Here is a 27,695-nt window from a genome sequence, read left to right as displayed (position 1 = left end):
AAACTCTCACTAGGAACATATATGCACAAATGTGTATAAACAGATTAAAAAATCGTCCGACTAAAACAATAATTTCGTTTTGTCAATAACTTCGTCTTGTTTAATTATTAACACATAAAATTATAATAAATTAATAAAATCGTAATTCTAAATAATTTGTTTTAAATCAACTGACTGGTCCCCTCTTGAAATAAGAGAAATATGCAATCAAAGTGCATGAAAATGCACAATACTTTTGTATGTAATGCGTAAACATATGATACAATGTATATATACATATATGTACACGTATATATACATATGCATATACAGAGAAGCAATGAAGTAACATCCGTCTCTACAGACTATATAAGCTGAATGGAGTTTGATTAAAACGGCTGATGTGTGTATTTAAATTTAGATCATTGCAATTGCCCAATCCTCCCTTCCCCTTTAGTAAAGACCAATCTTAGACCTTCGAGTACGTTCGATTGGATCGAATCGCAGTTCGTAAAATTCGATAAAATACAAAATATAATTAAACAATATAACGTAAATTATGTACAAATGGTTCCATTGTTCGTTCCAATGTAAGCGCAGTAAAATATTTGTCAAGTTTATACAGTAATTATTTAATATATATTAATATTACAAATGTAGAGAAATTGTAAAAAAATAAATTACAATTCTATAATCCTAGGGCACACAACGTAAAGGGATTTCGCGAATTGTGTGGAGATTTGACACACGATTAATAATGTCAAACATATTCAAAACCTCCGTAAGGCTGATCGTTCGAAAGGGTGAACATTTGATCCGCTGACCCATCTCATTAAAATCTTTAATGTATTAATAGAACTATATGAATACATGATATATGCTACATATAAATTTAGATGAATAACCCTTTTATAAGCGAGACTTTATTCCAATAGCAATTACAATAGAACTGATACACACGTGACACTTAACTAATATTAAATACAATTGCTAACATTAATATGACAAAAATATTGTGTAATATTATAAAAAATAATTAAACGTATAGTTGCATGTTGTTGTACAAATGTGCCATAAATAATATTAAAAAAATTACATATTTTCTAAAATTTTTAAGATACAAATAAAACGTAATTAATACGATATGTTTCCTTTAACAAAATTTTTTATTTTTGATGATCCCAATTTTGATAATTTTTATTATAAAATATGTGATCTAAATATTAGTGTAAAAGTCACTTGTGCTGACGTAACATAATTTACATACATTTTAGTGTTTCTACAATCGTTCTCATCAGAAAATATATAAATCTATATAATAAATTTATAAATAAGTGATAAAATTATTACTCAGGCAGGAGATCATCTCCGAGTTCTTCGTCTCCAAAATCGTCATCTCGTTTTCCAGCTGCTGTCATAGGACGAGTAGGAAGAGGTCCTACAGGATCTACATAATTCATACCTAAAAGTAATTGGAAATTTTCATGACTTTAAGAACTTTAATAAATAAATGAATAACATATTCAAACAGTTATATAATCACTAGACAAAGATATTAATATGCAAATATGATACAAATATTCTAGCAATATCCATCCTTAGATTCACAACTCCGATCAGTGATATGTAACGATCTACCGAGTGTATTAAGTGATAAAGAGAGAACAAGAATAGACTAGTCAAAGCGACCGCAGTCATCCATCATTTATTCAATCCATTAGAGTGGCTCGCGCACCACTTGTAGATCACTTTTGCTGATGTTTGCTTTCAATGGAAACGTGTAATCGTACTAAAATTACTAACTAAATGACCGCTAAATTTTCCACAAAATTCATGTAATATTAAAATCGTATGGCAAAAGTTTCTACCACAGTTAAAAAAGTTAGAAATGTACAAAACGCAGAAATAAAATCGTAATATAAAATATGTATAATTGCCAAGACTTAATATTTATTCAATAGAGATTATTAGAGTAAATCAGTAAAACAATTGATATATGAGAAATGATTTAATTCCACAAAAGTTTTAATAATTGTACCTTGATAATCATTTCGGCCTGAAATTGGTCGTCGATCCGGACTTGGTCTATGATCTGACATTACACTCAATCCTGAACCAGCTCGCGATGATGTTCCACTATTACTCTTCCTAGAACCTGTGAACAAAGTATTAAAGGTTAATTAAAATTTGAAAGAAATAATTTATATTATTATACACATTACTCAACATAAACATTAATAATTAACGAAAATTAGCAACTGAAAAATTTTCAATTCAAATTTATTGAATCTCAATATATGTACCAATTATTACAAAACGTTACTTAATTATTACTTTCAAATATTGGTCATTATTAAAACATATACCTGTTGTGCCTGGTCTTCCTGAACCTTGTCTCTCTTTCAGTTCTTTAGCTTTCTCGGCTTTTTTTAACTCAGCTGCATACATTTGTGCTTCTTTTAAACCCAGATCGCTACACAGCCTGATTAAAAATTTTAGACATTCTATGTTATCCGGAAATTTATTATAGATATCTTGATACTCCGTGAGAGCTTTATGAAATTGTCCAGTGCGTCTTAAACACGCGGCGACTAATAATCTCCATCTTGGTTCATCTGGCGCGAGCTCTACCGCTTTTTCAAAATATGTCAATGCTTTCTCAGCAACCTTAAAAGAAAAGTAGTATGTAATAAGAGAGAAAAATATATATAATATCTTAACTTTATCATCAAAAGCAATGTATTATCAAGAACATGTTGTTAATAACAAAAGTTATACCTGCATTGATATGAAATAGGACCCAATCCAGTCTATCACTTCAAAATTAGCAGGATAAAATCTGTAGGACTATAATAAAAAATAATATATAGTTAATAAATACATATCACAAAATATTAACATACAATTATAAGCAACTTAAAGATTTAGTTAATAAGATAAAATAAAAAACACTCACGTCATTATAAAATTGAAATGCCTGCTGCTTGTCTCCTATTGAATCATACATTTCTCCCAATTTTTGTAAAACACCTGGGTCAGATGGTATTATACCTAACAATTGATTATACCTGTTTGAAATAAAATTCAAATTAAAAAATATCATACAAATATCATACAATTATACAAATATCAGAAATTAATTATATAAAATTAAAAAAATAAAGTATAATATATAATTAAAGTTAAAATTAAAATACCATTCAGATGCTTGGTCAATATCGTTTATCAATTGATATAGATGACCAATTTGAAATAATGTTTGTGGATCATGTCTGATGATATTACGAATTTTCCAAAAACATTCTAAGGCCTCTTCATACATATTTTCTTTCTTATAAACTAAACCTATACGTAAAAAACATATCAACATTAATAAAATAATATATGCATTAAGAAGTTATATAAAATAAAAATAAAAAGATACATACATATATATATATATATATATATATATATATATATATAACACAAAAAGATAATTAATATTGAAAAATGATTACCTAAATTGTACAGTGCTTGTACATGACTAGCATCTGTCTCTAACGCACATAATAACAGCTCCCTAGCAACATTCAGTTCATCTTTTTTGATTGCACAAGCGGATAAATTAACGTAGGCCGCTGCATTGTAAGCATCTGCGTTACGAGCAGCTTCACCATACTTTTCTGCTTGATCATAATCTCCTTGCTAAAGAATTTTCTGCTTAGATGCAAGAAACAAACCAATATCTGCAGATATCTATAAATATTACTCACAAGATAGTAAATGAACGAAAGCATAGTTGCTGCCGCACTATTAGCTTTGGTGTCACGATTTTCAAACATTTTTAACGTATCTATAGCTAGTTGTGTTTCTCGATTGTGCAAAAATACCATAGCTTTGTTTATTTCTAAATCAGCAGCTAGAACACCAAATGCTGAGGACTTGATGGCATCAACACACCTAAAAATAGTTACGCAAATTTTTATCAAGAAACATCATAGATTTAAAATGTAATGTAATTCTTTAAACATTATAAGTGTTTAAAGTATACCAAGCAAATCCAGATGTGAGTGTATCTTCAATAACAGGCGCTATAAGCTTTGCCGCGCAAAGTATAGTTTTCTCAGCTTCCAACTTCATTTCTTTCTCTAATTTTGACAAATCGTCATTCTTTATAACTTCATTTAGTATATTAGATGCAGCATCATCCTACATATAAATGACAAAATATAAGTCATGGTAGCATAGCTTAATGTTTAATTCATAATTTATACATGTGAACAAAAAGTTATATCTAAAGAAAAATATTCACAAATAACCATCATTTAATATTTACATATACAATACATATAACAAATAAAATATACCTGACAGAAATAAAAAAAAAAGGGATGAGAAATCCGTGTGAGTTACTTGATGAAAAGAGGCAATTGCTATAAATATACTATTGTAAAATATGTGCACCTTTATGTGAATTATAAGACACATACTGTGATATATAGCAGTGCAGGTGTTGAAAACTCTTTAAGAGATATATAGCTTTAGCAAACACAGTATAATCGTGCCAAACTCACGGGATTTATGCTATACTTGTCCTCCTGATCTACATTAAGTTGTACTTCTAGTAACTCTAAGAAAGCTCTTTTCATCTTATCACGATGAGACAACGCAAAATGACATAAAACAGCATGCAAACCCGCTTTAAAGTCAGATCTCTCTCTCATCACCCATTCAAAACTATTAGCTGCTTCTTCTAACCGACCCATTTGCACAAATAACATTCCCATGTTATGCATAATCTTTATTCTGCGAAATATTTGCCAGGTTAATGGTTATTAGCAACGGCATAATCGTTCTTCGACAGTCCTCTATTGTATAAATTGATAGATGTATAGATGTATTCACCTTAGATCCTTGTGAGCTGTCGGGGCTTGATCAAACGCCATTCTATACATTTTTATAGCTTGAGAGAGTTGCCCCATTTTTACATAAATATTACCCATATTTACTTTGAGTCGGGCGCTATTGCTAAACATCCTGTTCCTTGTTATAGCCTGATAAGTTGCTATAGCCTCTGTATACATTTCGTTGTTCGTGTATTGAATTGCTAAGTTGAATAGTACCTGTGGAAAATAAATTGTAACTTTTGATCCGATTTTCGAATTGACATTCATTGTTCCTTTGCTTGCGTTTCAACAACGAATTGCCAGACGCGAGTAATTAAAATACACAATATTCTGTCTCAATCATAATAAATGTAGCATTATATAATTATAATTCTATAATTATAATTTTACATAATATATGAGTATATGTGCAAGTTCCTTGTACAATTAATCGTATCATTCCATGTATCGTAAAGATAAATTACATATCTAATGTCAAAATTCAATGACTGTAACGATCAAGAACCTTAAATAAAATGTTATAAAAATTAAAAGATTCAGAAATAATAATTAACAATAGCAAATTTAATATTGTTATTATTAGAAGAATAAAAATTATTTAAAAAAAGAAAAATTTTAACATTTTGACAAATCCCAGATAGTACGATAGTACCGTTTGTGAGACAGAGTGTCTTACTTTCGCATATTCGGCGATTCGTTATTAAGATGTAAACGACAGGAGGAATAACAAGCGTAAAAATTAGGCCCAAGGTGCAATTAAATCGGACCATTGGTATAAAGAATTACAATGTAAGAGATTATAATGATTCAATGAACTTACAGCAAACGTTAGGTCTATATTGTGATTATCACTGAGACCAGCTTGTTCTTGCAAACGTATAAGTGCCCTTTCCCTTGAGGAAGCTTCACGCGCGCGTTCCAAGGCGATCTTCATATTATTTTCCGAGGCTGCCTGTGCAGTAGTTTCAATCAAACTCATTATTTTTCTTTCCGTTGTTCTTATCTTCTCCTCTGGTCTTAAAGAAAAAATATCATAGAAATATATTTTAATATAGCACTTCTAATATTATATATGTATATACGTAATAAAAATGTAAATATGCCTTACGTGTCTTCTTTGCTAGTTTCCAATGCAGGCGCGGAAACTTTAGAACTGGTCCCCATGTTAAGAGGATCAAAAGCCTCTCGGCTGCTGGTATATCCCGCACTTCTCACCGCTGTCATAGGTCTAAGCCCACTGGTCATAGGTTGCATTGATGTAGTAGTGCCACTTCTTTGAAACTAGGAAAATAAAAGCACAAAAATGAGTATTACATTCACAATATGTCATACAAAATCAAGCGTGTAATATCATAAAATTCTGAAAGTATATGATAGATAATGATAGATTCTTTATCTAGTTTGAAATTAATTTTTCTTTAATTTTTCACATAACAAATCTCTATAAGAAAGATTTAAATTTAAATACTATTAAAATGAAATTGATCTAAAATTAATTACAAAATATGACGGTGTCGTCAATGTACCTATAAAACCCATTTTATGAGACATTCTTTATTGTGCTAAGAAAAAATTGATTCTAAATTAATCACAGAAACTGCATTGTTTATATTCTACTATATTTGTTTGTTACATATCCTACTACATGTACCTACATATAAACTCTGGATAACTTACTCGACTTGCCGTTCCAAAACGCATCGCGGTGCCTGGTGTTTTTGGAGTAAACTGTCAAATATGAAATAAAATATATGTATAACAAAAAAAGGAATAGGTATTTAATTGCAATTTAGTAATAAATATTGTGTTATGCAGTAGAAAATGCTGGATATAGGAGTTTCAGCAATACCAGAAATGTAATAACTAATCATTATACTCACTATCGATCTTCTTCCATAACTTGTCTTGATAACTTCCTGAAATAATTCATCCTCTTCGAGATCCTTAATATTATACACCGATGGGTAATCATTATATCCTACATAAATGTCATCCTCAACTCCTGCGGAAGACATAGCCAAAAATTTTACGGTATTTCGTATAATTGTGCTTCTTCTTTTGTGCACAATACCCTTAATTATAGGTTAAATAATCGATTTATACACTGTGATTATTTTATGTATATTTCCATATACACAATTTAAATTGATAAATTAAATGAAAAACCGTTTTGGAAAATATACTCCAAATTATAAAGCGTGAGGAGAACAACAGCTGACAGCTGATACCATGAGATATGAATGTAGTATAGAGGAGTTTCAGCATAAGAGAGCTATACAGTTTCGCTCACTAAGTACTAACGCCCTCTCGGTATATACTGTAATGAAGGACGAGAAACAAGTGTATGTGTAATAGGTAAAATACTTACTATGAAATGTCTAAGCGCGAAAATATTTGCCAGTACAATTCAGTGGACACAAAATTAAATGTATTAAATTATTTCTTAACTTAATTTTATTTAAGTACTATCAATTGTTAGAGTTATATTGAATATATATGAAATGTATATATATAAAATAAGAATATTTTATCACATAGTAGTAGTAAGAAAATTAAGAATAAAAAAAAAAGAAATTAAGAATAACAAAATCAAAATAACTACTAAAGAAAAAACTAGAAAATTAATAATAAAAAAAGCCAAAGAAATTAAAAATAAGAAAACAACATAGTTCAAAAAAGTAAAACGGAATAAAAGAAATGTTAAGAATAGAAAATTTAAAGAAGATTTAAGCACCGCAATCAAACTGACAATTGTACTGACAACATTCTTTCCTTTTCTTGCTAATAAATCTGCAAGACAAGAGCACGAAATACGAGGAAATAGTCTCGTTTATGGAAAATTTTGTAAACGAATAATATTTGGGGAACAAGCAACAGAGAATGTTTTATAATTTTTCAGTATCTTGGCCGCGACGATTCATCGTCTTTCATGGTATGCGCGATCACCGTGCTGCGAGAACGATCGCGAAGACATTTTTACAAACGATACAATTTAACGTTAATTTTTTGTAAAAAGTAAAGTTTATGACGAATAAAGAAGCACACGTGCAAATAAATTTGAAACATTTACGACGAATTAATTACGTGAATGAGAGAATTACGTGCCTGTTCTTTAACGAAAAACGGAATTGTATTCGTGGACGCACATTTATTAAGCTTATTATTCGCACTCCCGATGTTCATAGCAATTGCTCGCTTTCTCGTTCGCGATCGTTTGCGATCGCGACAAGTAAAATGAGAATGCCAAATTTACGACGAATTAATTACGTGAACGAGCGAATTACGTGCCCGTTCTTTAACGAAAAACGGAATTGTATTCGTGGACGCACATTTTTAAGCTTATTGTTCGCACTCTCGATGTTCATACGCATCTTGAAGCCATTGCTCGATTTCTCGTTCGCGATCGTTTGCGATCGCGACAAGTAAATTGAGAATGCCAAATGCGCGATCGTTCTCTTCAATCATTAAATTGATTATTAATTCCCGCACTTGACGAGAATTGCATCTTTCCGCGTGATTCACTTATTCATAGTAGGAATCGAAACGGCAGGGGACGCGAATTTCGAGGTTACTGTTTCACTGCGACATGCGGAACGCGGGACAACGATTCTATTAAGATTCGGATATATCGCACTTTAAAACATTTATTTCTCATGTACAATTCACTCACCGATCACGGCACACTGCAGCTGAAATCCGCTAAATCACAGCCCGGAGGGATGATACGTCGGCATCCAACACGGCATTCGGCGTTCATTTCGCCCAGCAACGATATCCACTCGTTTCAGTCGACACAAGAAGGAACGGAATATTCGACGTACGTTCACTTTGCAACACTCCGTAACCGGATTTCTTTTCATTCGCGAGAAAGGAATTACAGAAATCACACGAACGACAACGTCTCGCACGCTCGCACCGACCTGACCGACCGACTGACCGTCGAACGTGATTGGCTCGCGAGTCGAGCCCCCAGATCCGGCCAATCACGTACGGCCGCTCCGAGCCGGCGGCGCGGCGACCGCGCGCGCCGTGGCGTACCCAGGCGGCAATGCGGCATACCAGGCGCGACCGTTGACCGTTGTACTTGAAAGCAGCGTACGATTAAAGTCACCGCGCGGCCGATTGTTTTTGCCGGTGAGCGGCCTTGCTGCTTGTTTCCGTCGACGCTCGGAGTACCGTTAAGCCCCTTGCACAATAGACGATAGCGATAGCGACAGCGACAAGGTTGCCGACAAGGTTGCCGACAAAGTCGCTATCGCCTATTGTGCAAGGGACTTTACGGGCGGAAGTTATTCGACTATCATTCTGCCGATGGATTTTGCACAAGTGGAAAGTGTTCGTGCTCCGCGCGCCCGCGCCCGTCACCCGTCACCGTGCTCGCGCAGTGCTGTGTATTCGCTCGTTTCTGCGAGTGGCACTCCTGCTCCTCGTTCCGCGGGCCGCTAAAATAATCGACTACGCGAGTATTCGCCGTACGCACGGTACGCGGTACGCGTTCAACAATTTGTGAGTGTTCAAGTGTTTCGTCGGAAGGAACGTGTCACGCGAATCGCTCGCTCGAGACGGAGACGTCGAGGCGAAGGACGGCGAAGGTATGTACGATAATAGTGAACGATTTGCTTTCGTTGTAATATTCGCGGGTGATAATCGTGGCGCTCGGCCCGTCATGTTCGAACTCTCAATCGTAGCATTCATGTATCTCGACGTGTCGTGCTTCGTGCTTTGAACGCTGTGCCGGAATTGTCGCGTGATTTGTCTCCGATTCTCTCCGAAGGGAAAAAAAGGGCTGAGTGATTCGAGTAACGCCGTGATACATCGCCCGTTCGTGAATGCGTCATAATTTCGTATATCTCGCGTCGCGTAAGTCAGCGGTCGCCAGTAGTCAACGATTTCTCGGCGTGCATATTAATAATGTAGTTTTACTTTCGCGAGATTAACGAGTTCGATACCGTACTGTGCGTGCGACATTTAATTTCAATATCAATAGCGTATCTTTGATTAACCAAAGTGCGTGTCTTTATTTAATCGTCCGCTCGACTCGTACAGTATCGCGCCAAGTTGCCGACATCTTGGAACATTTCGTCGCTACTAACGCGGTAATGAACTCGGAACGAATCGGAGAAATCAGCGTCGCGATTCTTTCAAATTTGCACGACAAATCTATGTTAGAAAGTATTAAGATATTTCGGGAAGTGATATCGCGGGTACTGGCACGCGGCCTCAGTATTGTTTTTCTTTTTTTCAGGAGTTATACCTTCAGGAGCATTATCGTCAGCTACACAATTAACTCAAGTGCAACCGTGAGTGCAACGATTAAATTCGAGAAGAGGAAGAAACGGGAGTGCCGTACAGTATCGCGCGAAAGACTTTTACTGATTATAATAAGTCCGCGCGCGATTGTAGTTTATCCGCGAGTGTTTCTCGCGAGTGTCCTGTGCGGTGAGAAGAGGAGGAGGAGGAGGAGACATGAGTGACATGACGCCCTGAGAGGAGGAGGAGGTCTGAGAGAGACATCGGGCCCCGACGGAGCAACCTTGGGGTGAGTATCATCTCTTATTTTTATAATTAATAATAAATTAATAATTCTTTTCCATTTATTCGAATTGTCTTATCTCGATTAGTTAGAAATAATTAGAGACAGAAAAATTATATAAAATTTTACTTTTGTAAAGATCTTTTTCGGAAAATAGATAATTATATTACTAAATTATTAAATATTAATTTTACATTGAAAGGCGAATAAGAATTATTTTTTGAAATATTGATCATTTGATTGTTTCTTTAATTTCACGTATGTTCGTATGTTACAGTATCACCGCAGCTACGTTGCTGAATAACTCCGTCCGTTGCGCATCGAGTCGGTAAGTCAGATTTTTTTTATTGAGGTAACAAATCTATGATTAATCAAATATATAGAGTAAATGTATATTTCGGTACATATCGAATTATGTATGACAATTATAGTATAAAATATTAAACATCTCGTAGATTTGTTACCTTAAAATGGATGGGCTAAAACTAATTTCGGAAAATATTTAATCTTGATGTCACTTGTTTATTGATATTATGTGCGATTGTGCTTGAGGAAATACTCGCACACTCTCTTCGTACGCACGGAGCTCGCAAAGAGCTCCTCATCCTTTATCGAATTATGTTGACGAATTGCCGCGTTTTATATAAGTAATTTTTGTTTAAAATTGTAAATCTTAAATAAATATATGACAAAATATTTTATCGAAATATATTGGAATTTTATTTCGCGAATTTGAATTAGTAAGTATAAGATACATAATAAATTAAATTTTCGAAATTTTATTACGTAGATCAATTCTTATACTTAAATCAGAGTACCTAATAAATATATTAGAAACACAGGAGAAACAAAAAGTATGACAAAGTAATGATTTTTGAAATATATAATTTTTATTAAATTTTATTAAAGAAATATTTTTATGATATTTTTATGGAAAAGAGATGAGATAAGTAAGCTATTATGTTAGATGTCATAAAAAAATATATATCTGTAGCTAGAGAAAATATATATCTATAGATAGGGAAAATTATGAATTAGTTAAGATGTATGTTATTTATACCCATTTATTCTTTCCCATATAGGTATTTATCCAAGATTAAATATTACATAAATCGATGTAAGGAAACAATATCGTATGTAGATATATTTAGAATTTTAATATTTTATGCATAAATACAAACATGAATAAAAAGGGTAAGACATATTTTGGTCTTATTATGCAATTTTATAGAAAACGTGATTAATTATTCAAATTTATTTTAACAAAGCATCGATTTTACCTTAATTTTTTGTAGCCTATCCATCTATTTTTTATTGAAAAATTGGCTTTATACCAGTCAATAAGTAATATATGACGTGAGATCTTTAATATTCTGCTGAGAAACGCTGAAACTTTTTAAATTATTTTAGAATTGATCGTATAGTACAAATATATATTCAATTTTACGGTAAAATATATGAATATATTATATTAAAAATAATTTTAGTAGAAAATGAAAAATATAAGAAGATAAATTTATATCGATATTTAAGTTTATAAAGAGATTTGCATATTATTAAATTATAAAACTCAATTATTGATTAATTATTAATAATATTCAATTATAATATCAATTGTGCGGGAAGTTTCTTTTTTCGGATCTCACGTCATTTATTCTGTATATCTTACTTGATATATTTTCAAAATGCGTACCGCATGAACAACATGCACAATTACATATTTTCGCGGTCGGTTTTTACATCGAGAAATTTTTGTTATTTATTTTTTAATTTCATTTCCATTATAAATTTCAATTTTTCGCGGAATATAACGCGAAGTAAAATTGTTTTTATAGTTGATTACAATTCCAAATTAAAAGAACGGGTCACAAAGAAACGATCAATCCGTATTCTTACACAAGTAATGGAATTAGTAATAGAAATATATTTTATCAATGTTGTGCAGTCAATTTTTATGAATCAATGTTCTTTTGTAAATTAACTTCTCTTTCGGTGTGCATTTTTTTACACAATCGATACTCGCATATAATTCGAACCGAACGTATTGTTATCTGTTGGTCATATGGTAATGATCCGACAATCGAAGAAATTTTTCTCCTTCCTATTGATTGGTCGAAATGCGACCAGATTGTATGTGGAGTTGATTGTTGCCAGGAGTGGCAAAGGTAAGTCCGATCTGGCCCGAAGAAAGAAGATTGCATTTGATAAGGTAAGTGGTCAATATTGACCACAATGGTGGAATGAATAAGGTAACATACAAAATTTGACATATCTTTTTATTTGCCCAAAGTAGGGCTATTTTCTCCATATTTTCTCGCATATGCGAGATTGAAAAACTCAAATTAAATCCCAATCGCGCGCGTATTTACAACCCCCAATTCTACATTTCCCACATCTTAAGTGATCGTGTCACTTTACACGTGTCACAGGTATCCCGTCAAACCCCTTATAAATCGTGTCGCGGTCTTGATTAAAGATTTGTATATTAGATTGTAACACGGGTAGGTAGGAAAATGGATAGGTAGGACTATAGATTGGAATACGGGTAGGTAGGAATTCAAGTAGGTAGGGATTTGGGTAGGCAGGAACAAGGGGATATAATTCGATAGTTGAAAAGACAAAATAAGATATTGTACGAGGGTCGGTACGAAAGTAATGCCTCCTAATTTTTTTCTCTCAAATCTAGCGTTATAGAAAATTTTGCGTTTCACTGACTTGTTACTTGAAGTCTCTAATAGTTCCACTATATTAAGTGGTGTTGTGATCAGTTACGTTAGGTACTCAAGTTACGGTATTCAACCATCGCGCCCTTGTCTGTGACGCATATTTGAAACACATACCAGTTCGAACTGCTCGTGTGACACACTCACGTAAATGATCACAACATCACTCAACAAGATGCAACTAGAGACTTCAAGTAACAACTCAGTGAAACACAAAATTTTCTATAGCGCCAGATTCAAAAAAAGAAAATTAGGAGACATTACTTTCGTATCGACCCTTGTATATAATTTTATTGTATATTATATTTTCAATTTTGTAATGTAACTCTTTTATAATGTATTATGTAAAGTAAATTGTAAGAAAATTATATTAAATATTAGATATATTTTCAATTTTGTAATGTAACTCTTTTATAATGTATATTATAAAAGAAATTGTAAAAGAAATAAAATAAATGATAAAAATGTAAAAAAAACCGTTGTAAATAAAAGAGGACCGCCAATCGAGATCGGCGGGGGTGGTGGAGGGCCTCTATGTTATAGGTTGACCTGTTTCATCAGTTAAAATCAGATAGAAACTTATGTCGAATTTATTTTAAAAACTATGGGAAGAGTAGAAAAAAGGAGAATTGATTAAAGTAATTAATATAAACAGTTTATTACTAAAATTTATATTCTGTAAAAAAATACAAATGGTGGCGAATAAATATATTGCTCTTTTATAAATATACAATATAAATAAATAATTTGCGTAACATCTCTGCAATTTAATAAACATAAATAATAAATGAACAATAAGTAAAATAATTTTTATATCTATTAGACAAATTCTTATTTTTAAAATAAATTAAGAATAAAATACACTTTCCAAAATATAATTTTTAAAATTAAATAAATTAAATAAGTTAAATATTCTACGTTAAATATATTAATATTTTTCCTAATTAACAAATATATTAATTTTTTTCTTATTTAATATAAAACAATACTCGGGAAATACTTAAAGAATCCGTTTCTCTTTATAATTTTGGTTCTCATCAATATTTCCACATAAAATCCAGTTTTTATGATTTTTTTGCATGCTTTTTAAATATTTTTTTAAAATTAATAACGTATATCTTCTGGTACTATCATGTACAGCAAGTAAGTAAAAAATATGTAATTATCAAGAACTACAACAAAAGGTATATCTCTTATTGTTAACTTGTTGCAATATGATTGTCAAAGTCTGTATAATCTTCATAGAAACTGAATAGGTCATAGATGTCTACTGTAATTTAACGATTTAAATCTGTATAATCTCTGCGATCTTCTTGGATGATTTCTTTTTAAGACTGTCACGTTTGCTGCGTCCAAAGTCTGCCGCCTGATCTAGACACGCGTTTAACACCGCGTTCATGATAGAGAAGACACCAGGTAGCTTTACCATATAAGAGAACAGGAACTTCTGTAGCGCGTACAGTATTTTCTCCGATAGACTAAAGCAATTATATAGGTGAGGCATGCTGAATCCGAATATACCACAGAGTTTGAGCAGAAGAACTTTATAATAAATTATATTAGCGATATAATTTACGCCCTCGTAAAGACACATAGTCATGTGCTCCCATTCTGGTGTCACCGTGTGGAAATTCGGTTTCACCCAGTGCTCGATGAAGTCTTTAGTTCGCTGACGCACTTCTTTCAGACTGCCGCGACAGAAGTTGTACTGATCTTCGATTCCTAGCAAATAGCCTAGCCCACGCCAGAGGTGACAGAAAGCCTCTAGATCTTCATCGCTGGCGTCGTGTATTCCGAACTGCTCCGGATAAAGCACTATCAGACCCATGCTGGCGAACTGCGTGCCCGACATATCGCCCTGATTCAGACCTCTCGTTTTCGTCATCGTGTAAGGACATTGCTGATTCTTCGCCATCGGACACGCGTTTGTGAAATCTCTTTTGATCTTTCCCAGCATAGGACACCACGCGTTTTGAATTTTGCTTTCCCGATCGATCTCCTCGAAGTTTTTTTTGCACAATTTCTGCCTCATGACACCGTGTAACTTTCGCACTCTCTGGATGTCGCGATAACCTGGCGTTCCTTTGCACCAAGGATCGCTTGTGTACCAGTTTCTGAAGGTCCTGATTGTCCTGAGGTATCGCTCGAAAGCACGATATGGAGTATTTGACTTTTGACTGAGGATCAGCGGTTTCAGTCCGTCAGAGAAGCTAAATATCTGCATCAGACCCATCAGGTTGCTTATTGCGATTGCGCTGAAATAACGCTGGGCAAAGCGCTGTCCGCGATAAAATTTATCCATGATCAGCCAATCCGGCTTCGCATTTGTTTCTCGTCTACAGTCCCCATTTTCGAAAATCGCCGGCAAGACATATTTCAAAGATTCGGGTATATTTGGAAAGTATTTGCTGATATTGTTTATAAGGTGACCGTACTGCTTCTTGATTGTCCACCGATCGAAGTCCTCCGGTAACTTGCTGTTGTTGAGTTCTTGCTTGCATTTTATTACGAATTTTTTGCGCTCGTTGGCGAAATTGTCCAATAAATTATTCGATTCGTCAGAACTGTCGAAAGAAGAATCAAAGCCGCTCGAGAAACCGCTATCTATGTTTTCCTTGAGGTTTACTTTGAGAAAGTCGTCATTTATCGCATTATCATTCAATAATTTCTCTTCAGAATCATTTTCACTGCTCGTGATTATCAATGTAGGCGGTTGCAACTTTAGTGATTTCGACATACTTGAAGTGTATTTCGGATCTATTCAAAATTTAAATATCGTAGTCCGAATGTTACTGCTGAATCTGTAAAAAAAAAGAAAATTGTTTAAAATAAAACAATACAGCTACATATATAACTTTTCAGAATTAATTATTAAAAAAAAAACACTTTAAAAAAGCTATTTATTTTCGCTAGGACGTATAAATAACCATAATAATATAATAAATAAAAGGAAATCGCTCGTATGTCTTAATACAATAGGAATAAAGGCCAATAATCGAGCAAAACAGTAGATGTCAAATTGTAAGTTCATTTCATCTCATACTACATACATATATATGACGGGACGTTTCGAGCACACAGTGTCTTCTTCAGCCGACGAAAATTAGATATAGTTACATAAAGTCGCGCAATAAATAAAGAGTATAATAAAATGTAGGAACCGAGGATTTGTATCGATGGTAAATGACAAAGCCATTCGGAGTCACATCACACATGAGAGCAATTAACTAATAAAATGTAAAAATTATATGTATATATGAAGTCAAATATAAAAATAATTCGCAAATCTGAAGTCAAGGGTGAATTCATGATTTATTCTTTGTTAGATGGCGAGAAAGAACCAGGTCAATAGTTTAAGAGCGTCAAGTTTTATGTCAATTAACGGATGTAGTCAAATTTTAAGTACGTTCTGAAATTTAACATCTAAATAGTAGGAAGATGCTTGTGTGTGATTGTTTTAAATAATAATCTCCGGGTACACTTACAAAATGCAGAGATAAATAGTGGTCAGATGTTTCGTGCTCTCACGGTCGATGGTAGCCCCTGTGCGTCTCAATTACAAATGACAGACGTTGTCGTTAGATTAACATCGAAGGTTAGACTTAGCAATAATAAAGAGTTTAATAATAAATAGTTTAAATGTTGGCGAGTTCGCTGAGAATGCTGTAATATGACTCATCCAGAAACTCTGTGTCCTTGTTCGAATTGATGCCATTTTTTTGTTCTTTAATGTGTAACATTTCCGAGATGAGTCTTTTATGAAAGTTAGGTTCCGTGTCTAAGATTTTGACGTTGTCCCAATCAAAGGAATGGTTAAATTTTTTGATATGTTTGGAAATGACAGTGTCTGGAAGGGTCCATTTTTATATTATTTTTATGTTCGTGCATTCTAGTTTTGAGTTGCCTCTTCGTTTGTCCCACATAGGAATCCTCACAATCTACGGTTTTGCTCGATTATTGGCCTTTATTCCTATTGTAATAATAATATAATATTTATAAATATATATGTATATGCAAAGTTTTTGTTATTTAAAAATTTTTTTCTATCCAATGCACTCTTCTCGATCTGATAACTATTTCTTATTCGTAATAAAGGAAATAAATTTGAAATAAATAAAATCGGGAATTACAAAACCAGTAAAATCAAATGTAAACGTATTAACAGAACAGTAACCAATTAACTGTTGAAAAAATGGTCTATGTAATATGTTGCATCAGATTACATAATCTACTTATATGTACTTCAATCTTTAGTTTTCCCGTACTTTTCTTACTCACTACTTTATTACGTCGCAGTTTTTACTAATTATAGGAAAATGAGCGTAATATAAATGAGATATCACAAATGTTTAAAAAAATTTTTAAATGTGCGCTCGGATTTTTGTCTTTAAATAACCATTTTGTCACGATAATATTCCCAAGAACATTTATTATAAATATTTTATTGTAACGATCTGAAATATTATGTGATCGACAATATTTTATTGGCATAGATACATGAAAAATATTTTAACGATACGCGATTTTAACTCGTTTCAATTAATTTTTAAATTATAATATATCTCAGATATCATTTCGCGTATGTTCAGATGTATTACATAAAGAAAAGAAATGTAGGAGATAACATTAAAATCTTAACAAATCCATCAGAGAAACTTGAGAATAACCTATATATGTTACCACGCGAACTTTACGTTTACCAAACAACATTATGTAATCACATGCAACATTACACATGGTAGAAGCAGCTGGTTAAAACAGATGTACATGGTTAAAACAGATATTGTAAAATTAACAAATTATTTTTTAATTATGAATTCGTTGATCAACGTGATGATTGATTTTTTAATCAATTATTTTTAAATTCTGAATTGATAAATAGCGCAAATAATGTTTTATATTATAATTTTTTATATTTAAATAATAAAAATTAAATATTATAATTAATTAGTTAAATACATGAATACATATCTGAAATAGTTGAAATTCAACTAGTTGTATTTAATAACCAATTGTACATATAAGTAAGTTGCAAAAAGCTAATGAATAGTTAATAATCATGTTATAGACGTTAGTGTTAATAGATTTTCAAGCATCAATTTTTTACATTTGGTCAAATTGCAATAGAACGATACGATTACTACTAAATTACTACTAAACGATACGATTACTCCAAATTACTACTTAAATAGCTAATATATGTAAGTAATTTCTCAAATTTTTAAAATAATTTATTAAATAGTTAACTTGTCAAAATAAATTTATGATATGTATAAAATAGAAAAATTTTCTACTCACACTTTGAAGAAAACTTCGGGACGTTAGTTGTCAAGACTTCTTGATTCGACTCTTATTTCACTTAAACGATATTGAAAAACGTGTAAACTTTACGCTGTCTGTGAATTAATTGAAGTACGGTTTCGACTGGCAGCCAATTTATAAGAGGGTCTCCCCTTCTATCGCGGAAACAAAAGCATTACATGAGTTAATTGAGATAAGGGAAATTGACCACCAGCACTGTCGTCACTTACTTACGCGTCATTAGGATATGTTATTCTTATTAACGCGATAATTGAGTTATAAAATTGTAAACATACCAAGTAGCAGAGTGACGTCAAATGACGTATTAATCACGTCTTGATGACATCTTTAAACGTCATCTTGCTACTTAGGATGTATTTTCGCAGATTCATGTTAAGGGATTAAAGTACATCAAGGGAACTATCTGCATTTACAGAAAATGCAGCGCATGATCAGTGGGCGAAAACAACTTTGTAATACCCGTGCAAATTTATTTAAAAATCCACATATTTAAAAAAAGAACATATCTAATTTGCTTAATAATATTTTTAATTTTAATCGAACATCCTTAGTAATTATTTTGCCATTTGAGAATTTATATGGACAGAGGAAAAACGATCAAAGTCCATCCGGAGTAATTTCGAAAAAAAAAACGCAATTTTAAATTTCAAGACATCAGATATCTTAGAAAGCTAGTGAAAAAAGTACGGGTAATGAATATCGAAATGCACAGTGTTTACTTAGTGACTACATTGTGTTGAAATCTGATGGTTCTTCCCCACAAGCGCGTGGATTATGATTGTTTTTCTTTACCACGGTAGAGCTTTCGGCGTTATTTGCAATGAATTACAGCTGTGCTTGATCAAAACAGATAAGATTATAAAAGTTCTTTGAAAATGTCACAATATAGCATGATTAGATCAATTACTTAGTGACTACATTGTGTTGGAATCTGATGATTTTTCCCCATAAGCGCGTGAATTATGATTGTTTTTCTCCAGCACGGTAGATCTTTCGGCGTTATTTGCAATGAATTACAGCTGTGCTTGATCAAAACAGACCAGATTATAAAAGTTCTTTGAAAATGCCACAATATAGCATGACCAGATCAATTTCGACAAAAAATTTTGATCGTTTGATTTTTTCTCTGTATCCTTCATATGTTTTATAAGAAGTCAAATCCAATACAAAATTTTCTACTAAAAAAGTTTACATCTTGCGAATATAATCATGTCTCTTTAGTATCTTCTTTCTCCTTTTCTTGGAAAGTGGTCGAAGAGTTCTTGTTTGTAATCTTTTTGACGTCAGTGGTTACGAATTATGACGCAAATCATTTCAGTGATTCCCTATTGTCATAGAATTTTTAATTATACTAGACACAGACGCGCGCTATTTAGCTTCAATTATACTATTACTATTACATTACACTATTAACCCCTTGATATATAAAACTGTTAAAATATACGATGATAGATGCTTACGAAGTAAGCGCAATAAGAGAACCAGTCAGCATTGCGGGAAAGTACAACAGTAAAACGTCTTACACAGGTTTTTTTATGAGTGGATTAATAATGTAGTGGAGTAAGAAACATGATAAAATCTAATTTTTTAAAAGAATCTCGCTCGTGTGTCTAAAAACAATAAATGAATAAGGCCAATAATCGAGCAGCAGTAGATGTCAAATTAATAAATGATAAAATCTACGAGGGACTTATTTTCTTTATTTTAATGATATTTTAAATCTGAGATAAGAAGAAAGAAAGAGAAATAGCAAAATAAAACAGTTAATCAAAATTATTAAAATTAAAAGTCAATTTTTTGCACTGTAATTCTTGTGTGTGATTTAAGATTAATTAAAAATTTTGTTGCCACAAGTTGCAGGGTGTATCAGACTTACCTTATCACCCGTTAATAATAGATTGCTGAGATCATTTGGAGACAAAACATCTAATGCCAAAAGGTCGAAGCTGCTACAGTGTTTGAACGGGAAAGGTTTAAAGTTCACTAATATGCTTGTCGAAATTTTACAAACTCAGGAACGTCGCATGTCAAAACGGCTTTTCAACTTTATTCAACTTGATAGAAATATGTGAAATTATTATTCAGTTTATTTCTTTGTACACTGTTCTCAAAACCGACGAATATCAGGATGACAATTTGGCAGTCTCAACATTTTGGCATTAGGATTTTTGTCTCCAAATGATCTCAGGAATCTGCCATTAACGGGTGTTACGGTAAGTCTGGTACACCCTGTAGAAAAACAGAATGGAAAACATGAGTCATACAGTTATCTTATGTCTTTCTTGGACATTGCGCAATAACAAATTCTTAATTCTTATCTTTTTTAAACTGCGACTTAAAGAATCTTTTATTTTTTGTTATCTTATTTCTGGAACTCTCTTTTATGTAAATTATACATATGTAAATTATACGTAGAAATATATTAATCTTATTAAAAATAAAATATAACGAAGTAAATTAAATTACATCAAAGATGGAAGAATTAATGAAAGCAAGTTAAAGAAAATTTACTTTAAAAGAATAATTTAATAAAAACTTGATTTTTATGTTAGAGAAACAGATTAGGTGAAACAAGATTAAAACATAATACTGATTGATAGAAATAAATCTACTATTATCAAAGATTCACAAGAGCATGTCTTAAATAATTTTTATCTCATCTATAGTTTACGCATTTCTATAAAAGAAATAATGTAGGACACTATTGAGAAACAAGATTGGAATTATTGAAGGTGTTTTTATCATAATGACATATATTATGTAAAAGTAAATTATATAAAATGCATTATCGATGTTACTGTAATTTAAAACGTCAATGACCTTTTATATATTTTTATATGCATTGTTGATAAAACATGCATAAGAAACACGAAAAAGCATTTGTAGATAAGCCAAAAAATATGATAAAACGTGTCGTGTGTGTGACCATAAAGACTGCATCAACTCACATCTAACTCGTAACTGTTTTGCAGTAAAACGAGAATATAAGTATAACTTCCGCAGATTAACATTTTTGTTATATTTAGAAGCAATTTATATTAAATAAAAACTGATTACTAAAGTACGCATTAAAATTTATCTAATAATTAAAATGTATTACTGTTATATTATACACACTCGCGAAATCTAATTTTTGTTAATAATGCTTACCTAATAATTGTAATAAATTAAATAATGGATTTATAGAAAACATTATATAGCATTATGCAATAAACTTGAATTAATTAATTATATTATTACAACTTTTATTGTATGCTGTCAGTAATTAATAATGCTGATTATTACTCATTAATTTATTTTATGTATTAAATTAATTGACTTACATTTGGATTGCTTTATTATCGGGATTATTTAATTGGTATAATTATTTAAATTAGCGCAACACTTTATTCACTTCATGCAAAATGCACTTTCATTCAAGTGCAATTTATCTCGTAATCCTTTGCGTAACTGCTTTCTGTTATCACACGAGTACTCTCTGGCTTCGTTTTATTTTGTAAACATTGATAACATTATCTGATTGCTGCTTGTGAAAGGACACCATGTGTAGCGAATTACTAACGTTATTTGTTTAAGATTAACAATTATGCAATCATAAAAAATAGTAATTTAGGCATTTGAATGTAATTGATAAAATGTATAAATCTGCAATACGTACAGATATTATATATGCAGATAATATATCAAGAGACGCGGTAGCGTCTCACACCAAGTTCACGTGCAGCGATTAGATAAAATATATGTTGAATAAGGTTTCGTACTAATATTGTAAATAAAGAGCGCTCGTGTGTGGATCAGGGATACATAAAGTCAAGAAATAATTTGTATACTTATGAAGAACTTATTCCAAACATTACATAATTACGCGCGTAGTATAGTTTCATGTATTTAAATGTATGGAGAAATATATGCCTATATGTATATGTATACATTTCAATTTTATATCTGTTGTATTTTGAGTCGCAATAAAGCATCGTTTGTTTTTTCTTTTTTCAATAGTTAATCGCGATAACTAGTTTTAGATTAAAAAGAAATTATACAAATAAAGGTTTACAAATGTAAAGTTTAATTGTGATAAATGAATTATATTACACATGTACACATAAGTGCATTACATGACGTTACTTGACGTTGACATTATACTTAATATCAAAACAACGTTTAAGTAATAATAATTTTGCAAAATTATTGAAATATATATATATATATAAATATATATATATTAAGTATATAATTGGGGTAATGCGTGGTTACGTCAATTGTTGGAGGATCCTAGCGATTTAATCCTTCGATTCTCCTCATACATGCCTCGGTTTATAAAAGATTGAGAGTTAATGAAATATGAGTAAAAGAAAGTATGAGAGGAATTGTGTAATCCGGAAACATGGACGTACGTATATCTGGACGGAGCGTAAAGTACTTCTTTGAACGAGGAAAGTTAAATTTGAGGAATGAGGGGGAAATCCATTGGGACTATCTCGAATGATCAGATTTTGCGTACACGATATATCTATTTTAATGTTGATATAACGTAATTTTAACTGAAACATTGCTGCGATTTGAGATTACGTATTTTGTAATTAAAAGTAATGGAAAAGTGAATATAAAATAAACCATACTCCGTGTAATTATCATCGCTATCTTGAATGATCATGATTCTACTTTTTTCTCAGCTTCAATTCCGCGGAAATATGTTCAGATATTCCTACGTCCATGCTCGGTAACAATAAACTAATACATACATACATATTAATTGCACAATACATTAATATATAAAATTATGAAAAATTAGAAGTCATAAAATTGTAAATACGTAAATAATTTTTTATAATAACTGTAATTGTGCGAGGAGGCCAAAAGTATGGGAAGAATCGTCAAATGCGTCGATTCACTTTTGAATGATCTCGATGGCTCAAGGAAAGAAAAGATTAAATCATGAGTCACGCATTAACAGGAAACGTATGTCAACAGGAGTTAAAAGTCCAATCATGTCATTAACGCAAAAATTTATTATTCGATCGTGCGTGCACTCGTTTACTACAGTTTTCAATTCTGCACATAAACTTCCAGCAAACACGCAAAATAGATGTGGTATCTCATAATAGGAGACTTTCCTCTAATAATTAATGTGAAAATTTCCGCGTATTAATCGTTGCTTAATTATGTGCAATATGCAAAAGAAACAACATGATTAATGTGTCATTCATACATCTCATTTGTCTTGATTTTTCATAACGCAATACATCGCAACACTGTTCGCATAACAAACGATAGATTAGATTAACACATAAATTCTTCGCTGAAATGTAAATGGATTGTCCCTGGATAAAAGAAAACAACAAAAGGCTATCGTTTGTTATGCGAACAGTGTTGCGATGTATTGCGTTATGAAAGATCCAAGACGAATGAGATGTATGAATCACACATTAACCATGTTGTTTCTTTTGCATATTGCACATAATTAAGCAACGATTAATACGCGGACACTTTCACATTAATTATTACACTGTATACAACAAAAAAAGGGCACAAGAACGAACCTTGCGACATTCGATAGTTTTTTGGACGCAGAATACGATCCCATTTGCCAAATTGCTCTATCACGTCACAATTTTGAGATATCTGCAGTTAAAGTTGCAAAAATGGGCTATATTTTAGTGTATTTTGCCATATTATAACTACGATATGTGACGTATCGGAGAAGTTTAATCGCAATCAAAATTAAGTATGTTGTTAGGACTTTCTGCCTTTAAAAGGAATTTTTTGTGTCGCTTATGGTTAAAAAGATATTGATGATTAACGTATAGTCTATTGCGTCAAAGTTGCGACTTAACGCACGCTTAGTCGCGATAGCGACAAAATTGCCGACAAAGGTACAGCACTGATACACGGCTTCCGATAGGTTAAAAATTTTGTGTCTGGGGCTATAAGCCCCAGACACAATGCGAGGCGATAGCGATAGCGATAGCGATAGCGAAAAGATTGCCGACAAAGGTACAGCACTGATACATGGCTTCCGATAGGTTGAAAATTTTGTCGCTGTCGCTATTGCTATCGCTATCGCGCTATCGCCTCGCATTGTGGAAAGCTATACCTTTGTCGGCAACTTTATCGTTGTCGCTATCGCTATCAAGATCAAGACGAGACCAAGATCATCTCGTTACGATTTTTTGTGCGAAGATATCAAGAGACACGCTAGTGTCTCGCGTCAAGTGTACTGTACGCGCAACAAGACACAGTTTGTTTTCTATTGTTGCACTGGCTGCTAGTTCGAGAAGTGTACATATAGTACATTGAAACGTGAGAAACGTACATACAAGATTCTCATGTTTTAGTGTATGTACAGTTCTTGAACTAGTACAGCCAGTTCAGCGATAAAAACAAACCCCGTGTATCTATACACGATACGACGTGTTGAGAAACCCTTAGATTATTGGATTTCAATATAACGGCTGAACCGATAAAATCGTGTTTCTTAACTCTGGTTATTATTTTGATATTCCTTAACTCTGGTTTCTAAGTGTCTTTTAATTAAGACCAAAGTTAAGGAACATTGAAATTATATTAAAAAAACACGAAAGCAATCACTTGGTTGTGAGCAAATATAGATTATCATATGGGCACGATTTTAATTGGCCTACACTTGAAATTTTACACAAGGAGAAACATACAAGGAGAAGAGAGATAAGAAATGTTTTTGTAGAAATGTTTTTTTTTATCAAAAATCACGATAATAGATATTACTATCAATTTAAAAAAAGACTGAGAATTTAAATGTGATGTATGATAGAGTCATAAGATATATTGACATAAGTTTTGTCTCTTATGTTATGTTTTTCTTTATATCCTTCCGACGACTCACACTTTTTGTTTATAACTATAGTTTATCTTTCAAGCTGGTAATTAGCTTTCAAGCTGGTTGGATGTGTTCTTTCGGTGCTCTATACATTTTTTATAAAAAGCATGACTACAGTTTGCTCTCACTTTTATGTAAATTTGTATTTTTTACCTATTGACGTCCAACACGACAATGTGCAATTCTTACATCATGTTCGTCCATACAGGGTTATTGTTGCAACGAGCGTTTTACCATCCATGACTTACTTGTTTATTGTCGATCAACTTTTCGAAAAATTGTTTATAACATTATAGAAGAATTGTGTTATATATCAGGTATATATATATCAAGTGCATTAAAAAAATTTACAATTATATTACTGGTATCGTCGTTCAATTTAATCGTTACGTTTGCCAGTAAAAATTTTAGTCTCCGATTTACATTTTCAATTTAATTTTTGGCTTACATTCTAACTTCATCTATTTTTCGCATAATGGGTATTTTTTTCGAAAGTCACAAAATGCGCCAGTAATCAATATAATGTCTTACACAATTAAGACAATAAATTTATTAACATGTTTTTATAATTGTTTTACTTGCGTTGCTTAAATCATAATGAGCTTTGGAATAACACGCCAATAATTAATAGTAAAATAATTCTACTAATAGAATGATTGTAATAATTTTAGTATATTTTTATATTATTTTGAAAAATGGATTTATGATATATTTTCGTGACTGAAATATTTCTATACGCATCCACATCGCAGAATCAAAAGAGTATCCAAAAGAATTATAATACATAACATGTACAATTATTATCTATCTATAATCCTGCGAACACAATCTAAAAGGAGATTCGCTTTTTCATATAATACGTCATTATTCGTATTGTAATTCTATTCACACTTGGCAGATGGAAATGGCATAACAGTTTGGAGTTGGTCCAAAGTTGCGCTTCTTATTCATTATAGTAACGATGACACAGCCCCCCTCGTGAGATAAGTATATAAAAATAATTTTTTCTTTGCTGTGTCGTTAATTATATCATCAGAAGATAACGATTATTAATTATTGCTTTGATTACTGCGAAAGATTGGCTGACATAAGAGCTACCGTACATAAACTAAGGAAGTTTATACGATCGTTGTCATACAGACCGCTGTCATACATATTAGTCATTACATTAACAATAATAATATAATAATTATATAATATAATAATAAAAAGTAATAATAAAATTACAATTATGATTATAATTATAATGATAATATAACAGCAGTAATAAAGTATTAATAACAGTATCAATAGGAGCGGTAATTTAGGCGAACAATAATGATAACATTAACGAGATAATGATAGATGATAGTAATCTTACTAATAACAACAGCAATCGGTAAAGGTTGAAGGTAATATCATTTCTTCTTATGAAGAAGAATAAATAGCGATGAAGATATTCGTCAATATTTTCGTCGTGTTATGAAAATCTTCCAACCAAATATACCAACTCTTTAGGATTAGCAATACTAGGTGGGCCAAGTGTTGAACAAACATCCTATATTACAGTAGACTTCCTTAATATATCATATATATGACACATTAAGGAAGTCTATATATATACACATGTACGAGTATAAATTATAAATATATATATGTAGGTATATATGATTACATATTATATATCTTTATAATATAAACATTAATCGCTCGTATCTTTTTCTGTGGGACGAAGAATGTAATAGTATCGATGTCAATTTGCTAAAATTACATATCTTTTAGCTCGACTGATGAACTCGCATTTTACAATATCCGAGAGATAAAACTTATAGCTCGCGCTACCTACGCGCGAGTACTTTTCAACTCGAAGTACCATGACGAAGTTCAGTCAATAGACACATTCTCTCCCTCTCTTTCACGCAATATTATTTAACGTTTGACAGCGGTCCGGACGCGCTCACGGGCAGGCCGTTCGCTTCCGTTTCCGGTCATCGTTACTTGTCGCGTAAAGCGCTGTTAAATCGTTCGTTCCGGACGAACCTATCCACATATAATCGTGTACGGGAATCAGAGAGAATATTGAGAGTGCCGGGCAACACACAGGCGCGAGAGTTCACGAGTCCTGTCTTTTACTTTATTTGTCACTTTCATACTTTTCGTGCGTTCACGCCTGCTTGGGATGCGCGACCGGCGCGGTCGGCTCCGAGCGGAAACACGACAGAAGGAAACCGGTGTACATGAGGAAGAGGATGGTAATGGCAATCAGCATGTACATATAGATGTTGAGTTCCGGCTGTCGATATCTGTTCTTGCGTAACCACTCGAGAACGTCCATCTCTTTGTGCATATCACCTGTAATTAAAATCAAACAGCACTGAAGAAAAACGATCCTTAATAATAAGCCGTTTTTAAAA

General features: G+C 32.3%; 3 protein-coding genes across 4 annotated transcripts in view; all 3 read right to left on the bottom strand.

The window, feature by feature from the left end:
• Positions 1 to 880: 880 nt before the first annotated feature.
• Positions 881 to 7,511, bottom strand: Nompb (intraflagellar transport protein 88-like protein nompB). The gene is made up of 15 exons (XM_071712919.1): positions 6,749 to 7,511; positions 6,546 to 6,596; positions 5,977 to 6,149; positions 5,689 to 5,884; positions 4,867 to 5,084; positions 4,536 to 4,767; positions 4,013 to 4,170; positions 3,735 to 3,921; positions 3,480 to 3,666; positions 3,177 to 3,324; positions 2,936 to 3,047; positions 2,758 to 2,826; positions 2,346 to 2,646; positions 2,018 to 2,134; positions 881 to 1,441 (listed from the first exon to the last, which is right to left on the bottom strand). Exons 1-15 carry the CDS (start codon positions 6,881 to 6,883, stop codon positions 1,326 to 1,328), a joined length of 2,400 nt encoding a protein of 799 aa, XP_071569020.1. The 5' UTR covers positions 6,884 to 7,511; the 3' UTR covers positions 881 to 1,325.
• Positions 7,512 to 14,065: 6,554 nt separating this feature from the next.
• LOC139775268 (uncharacterized) lies at positions 14,066 to 18,706 on the bottom strand. The gene is made up of 2 exons (XM_071711130.1): positions 18,423 to 18,706; positions 14,066 to 15,925 (listed from the first exon to the last, which is right to left on the bottom strand). Exon 2 carries the CDS (start codon positions 15,859 to 15,861, stop codon positions 14,410 to 14,412), a length of 1,452 nt encoding a protein of 483 aa, XP_071567231.1. The 5' UTR covers positions 15,862 to 15,925; positions 18,423 to 18,706; the 3' UTR covers positions 14,066 to 14,409.
• A 7,107-nt stretch (positions 18,707 to 25,813) lies between these two features.
• Hlk (hulk) overlaps positions 25,814 to 27,695 on the bottom strand; it is a 34,077-nt gene continuing 32,195 nt past the window's right edge. For both annotated transcript variants that reach the window (XM_071712774.1, XM_071712766.1), the window contains one exon: positions 25,814 to 27,633. In XM_071712774.1, the coding sequence (XP_071568875.1) occupies positions 27,446 to 27,633 (188 nt within the window). In that variant the 3' untranslated portion in view covers positions 25,814 to 27,445. The remainder of the gene's footprint in view (positions 27,634 to 27,695) is intronic.

The sequence above is a fragment of the Temnothorax nylanderi genome, unplaced genomic scaffold, assembly GCF_030848795.1.
Source record: "Temnothorax nylanderi isolate EJ_2023f unplaced genomic scaffold, tnyl_v1.0 TNYL_tig0005_pilon, whole genome shotgun sequence".
Taxonomy (NCBI): domain Eukaryota; kingdom Metazoa; phylum Arthropoda; class Insecta; order Hymenoptera; family Formicidae; genus Temnothorax; species Temnothorax nylanderi.
This window is presented reverse-complemented; position numbering and strand designations above follow the sequence as displayed.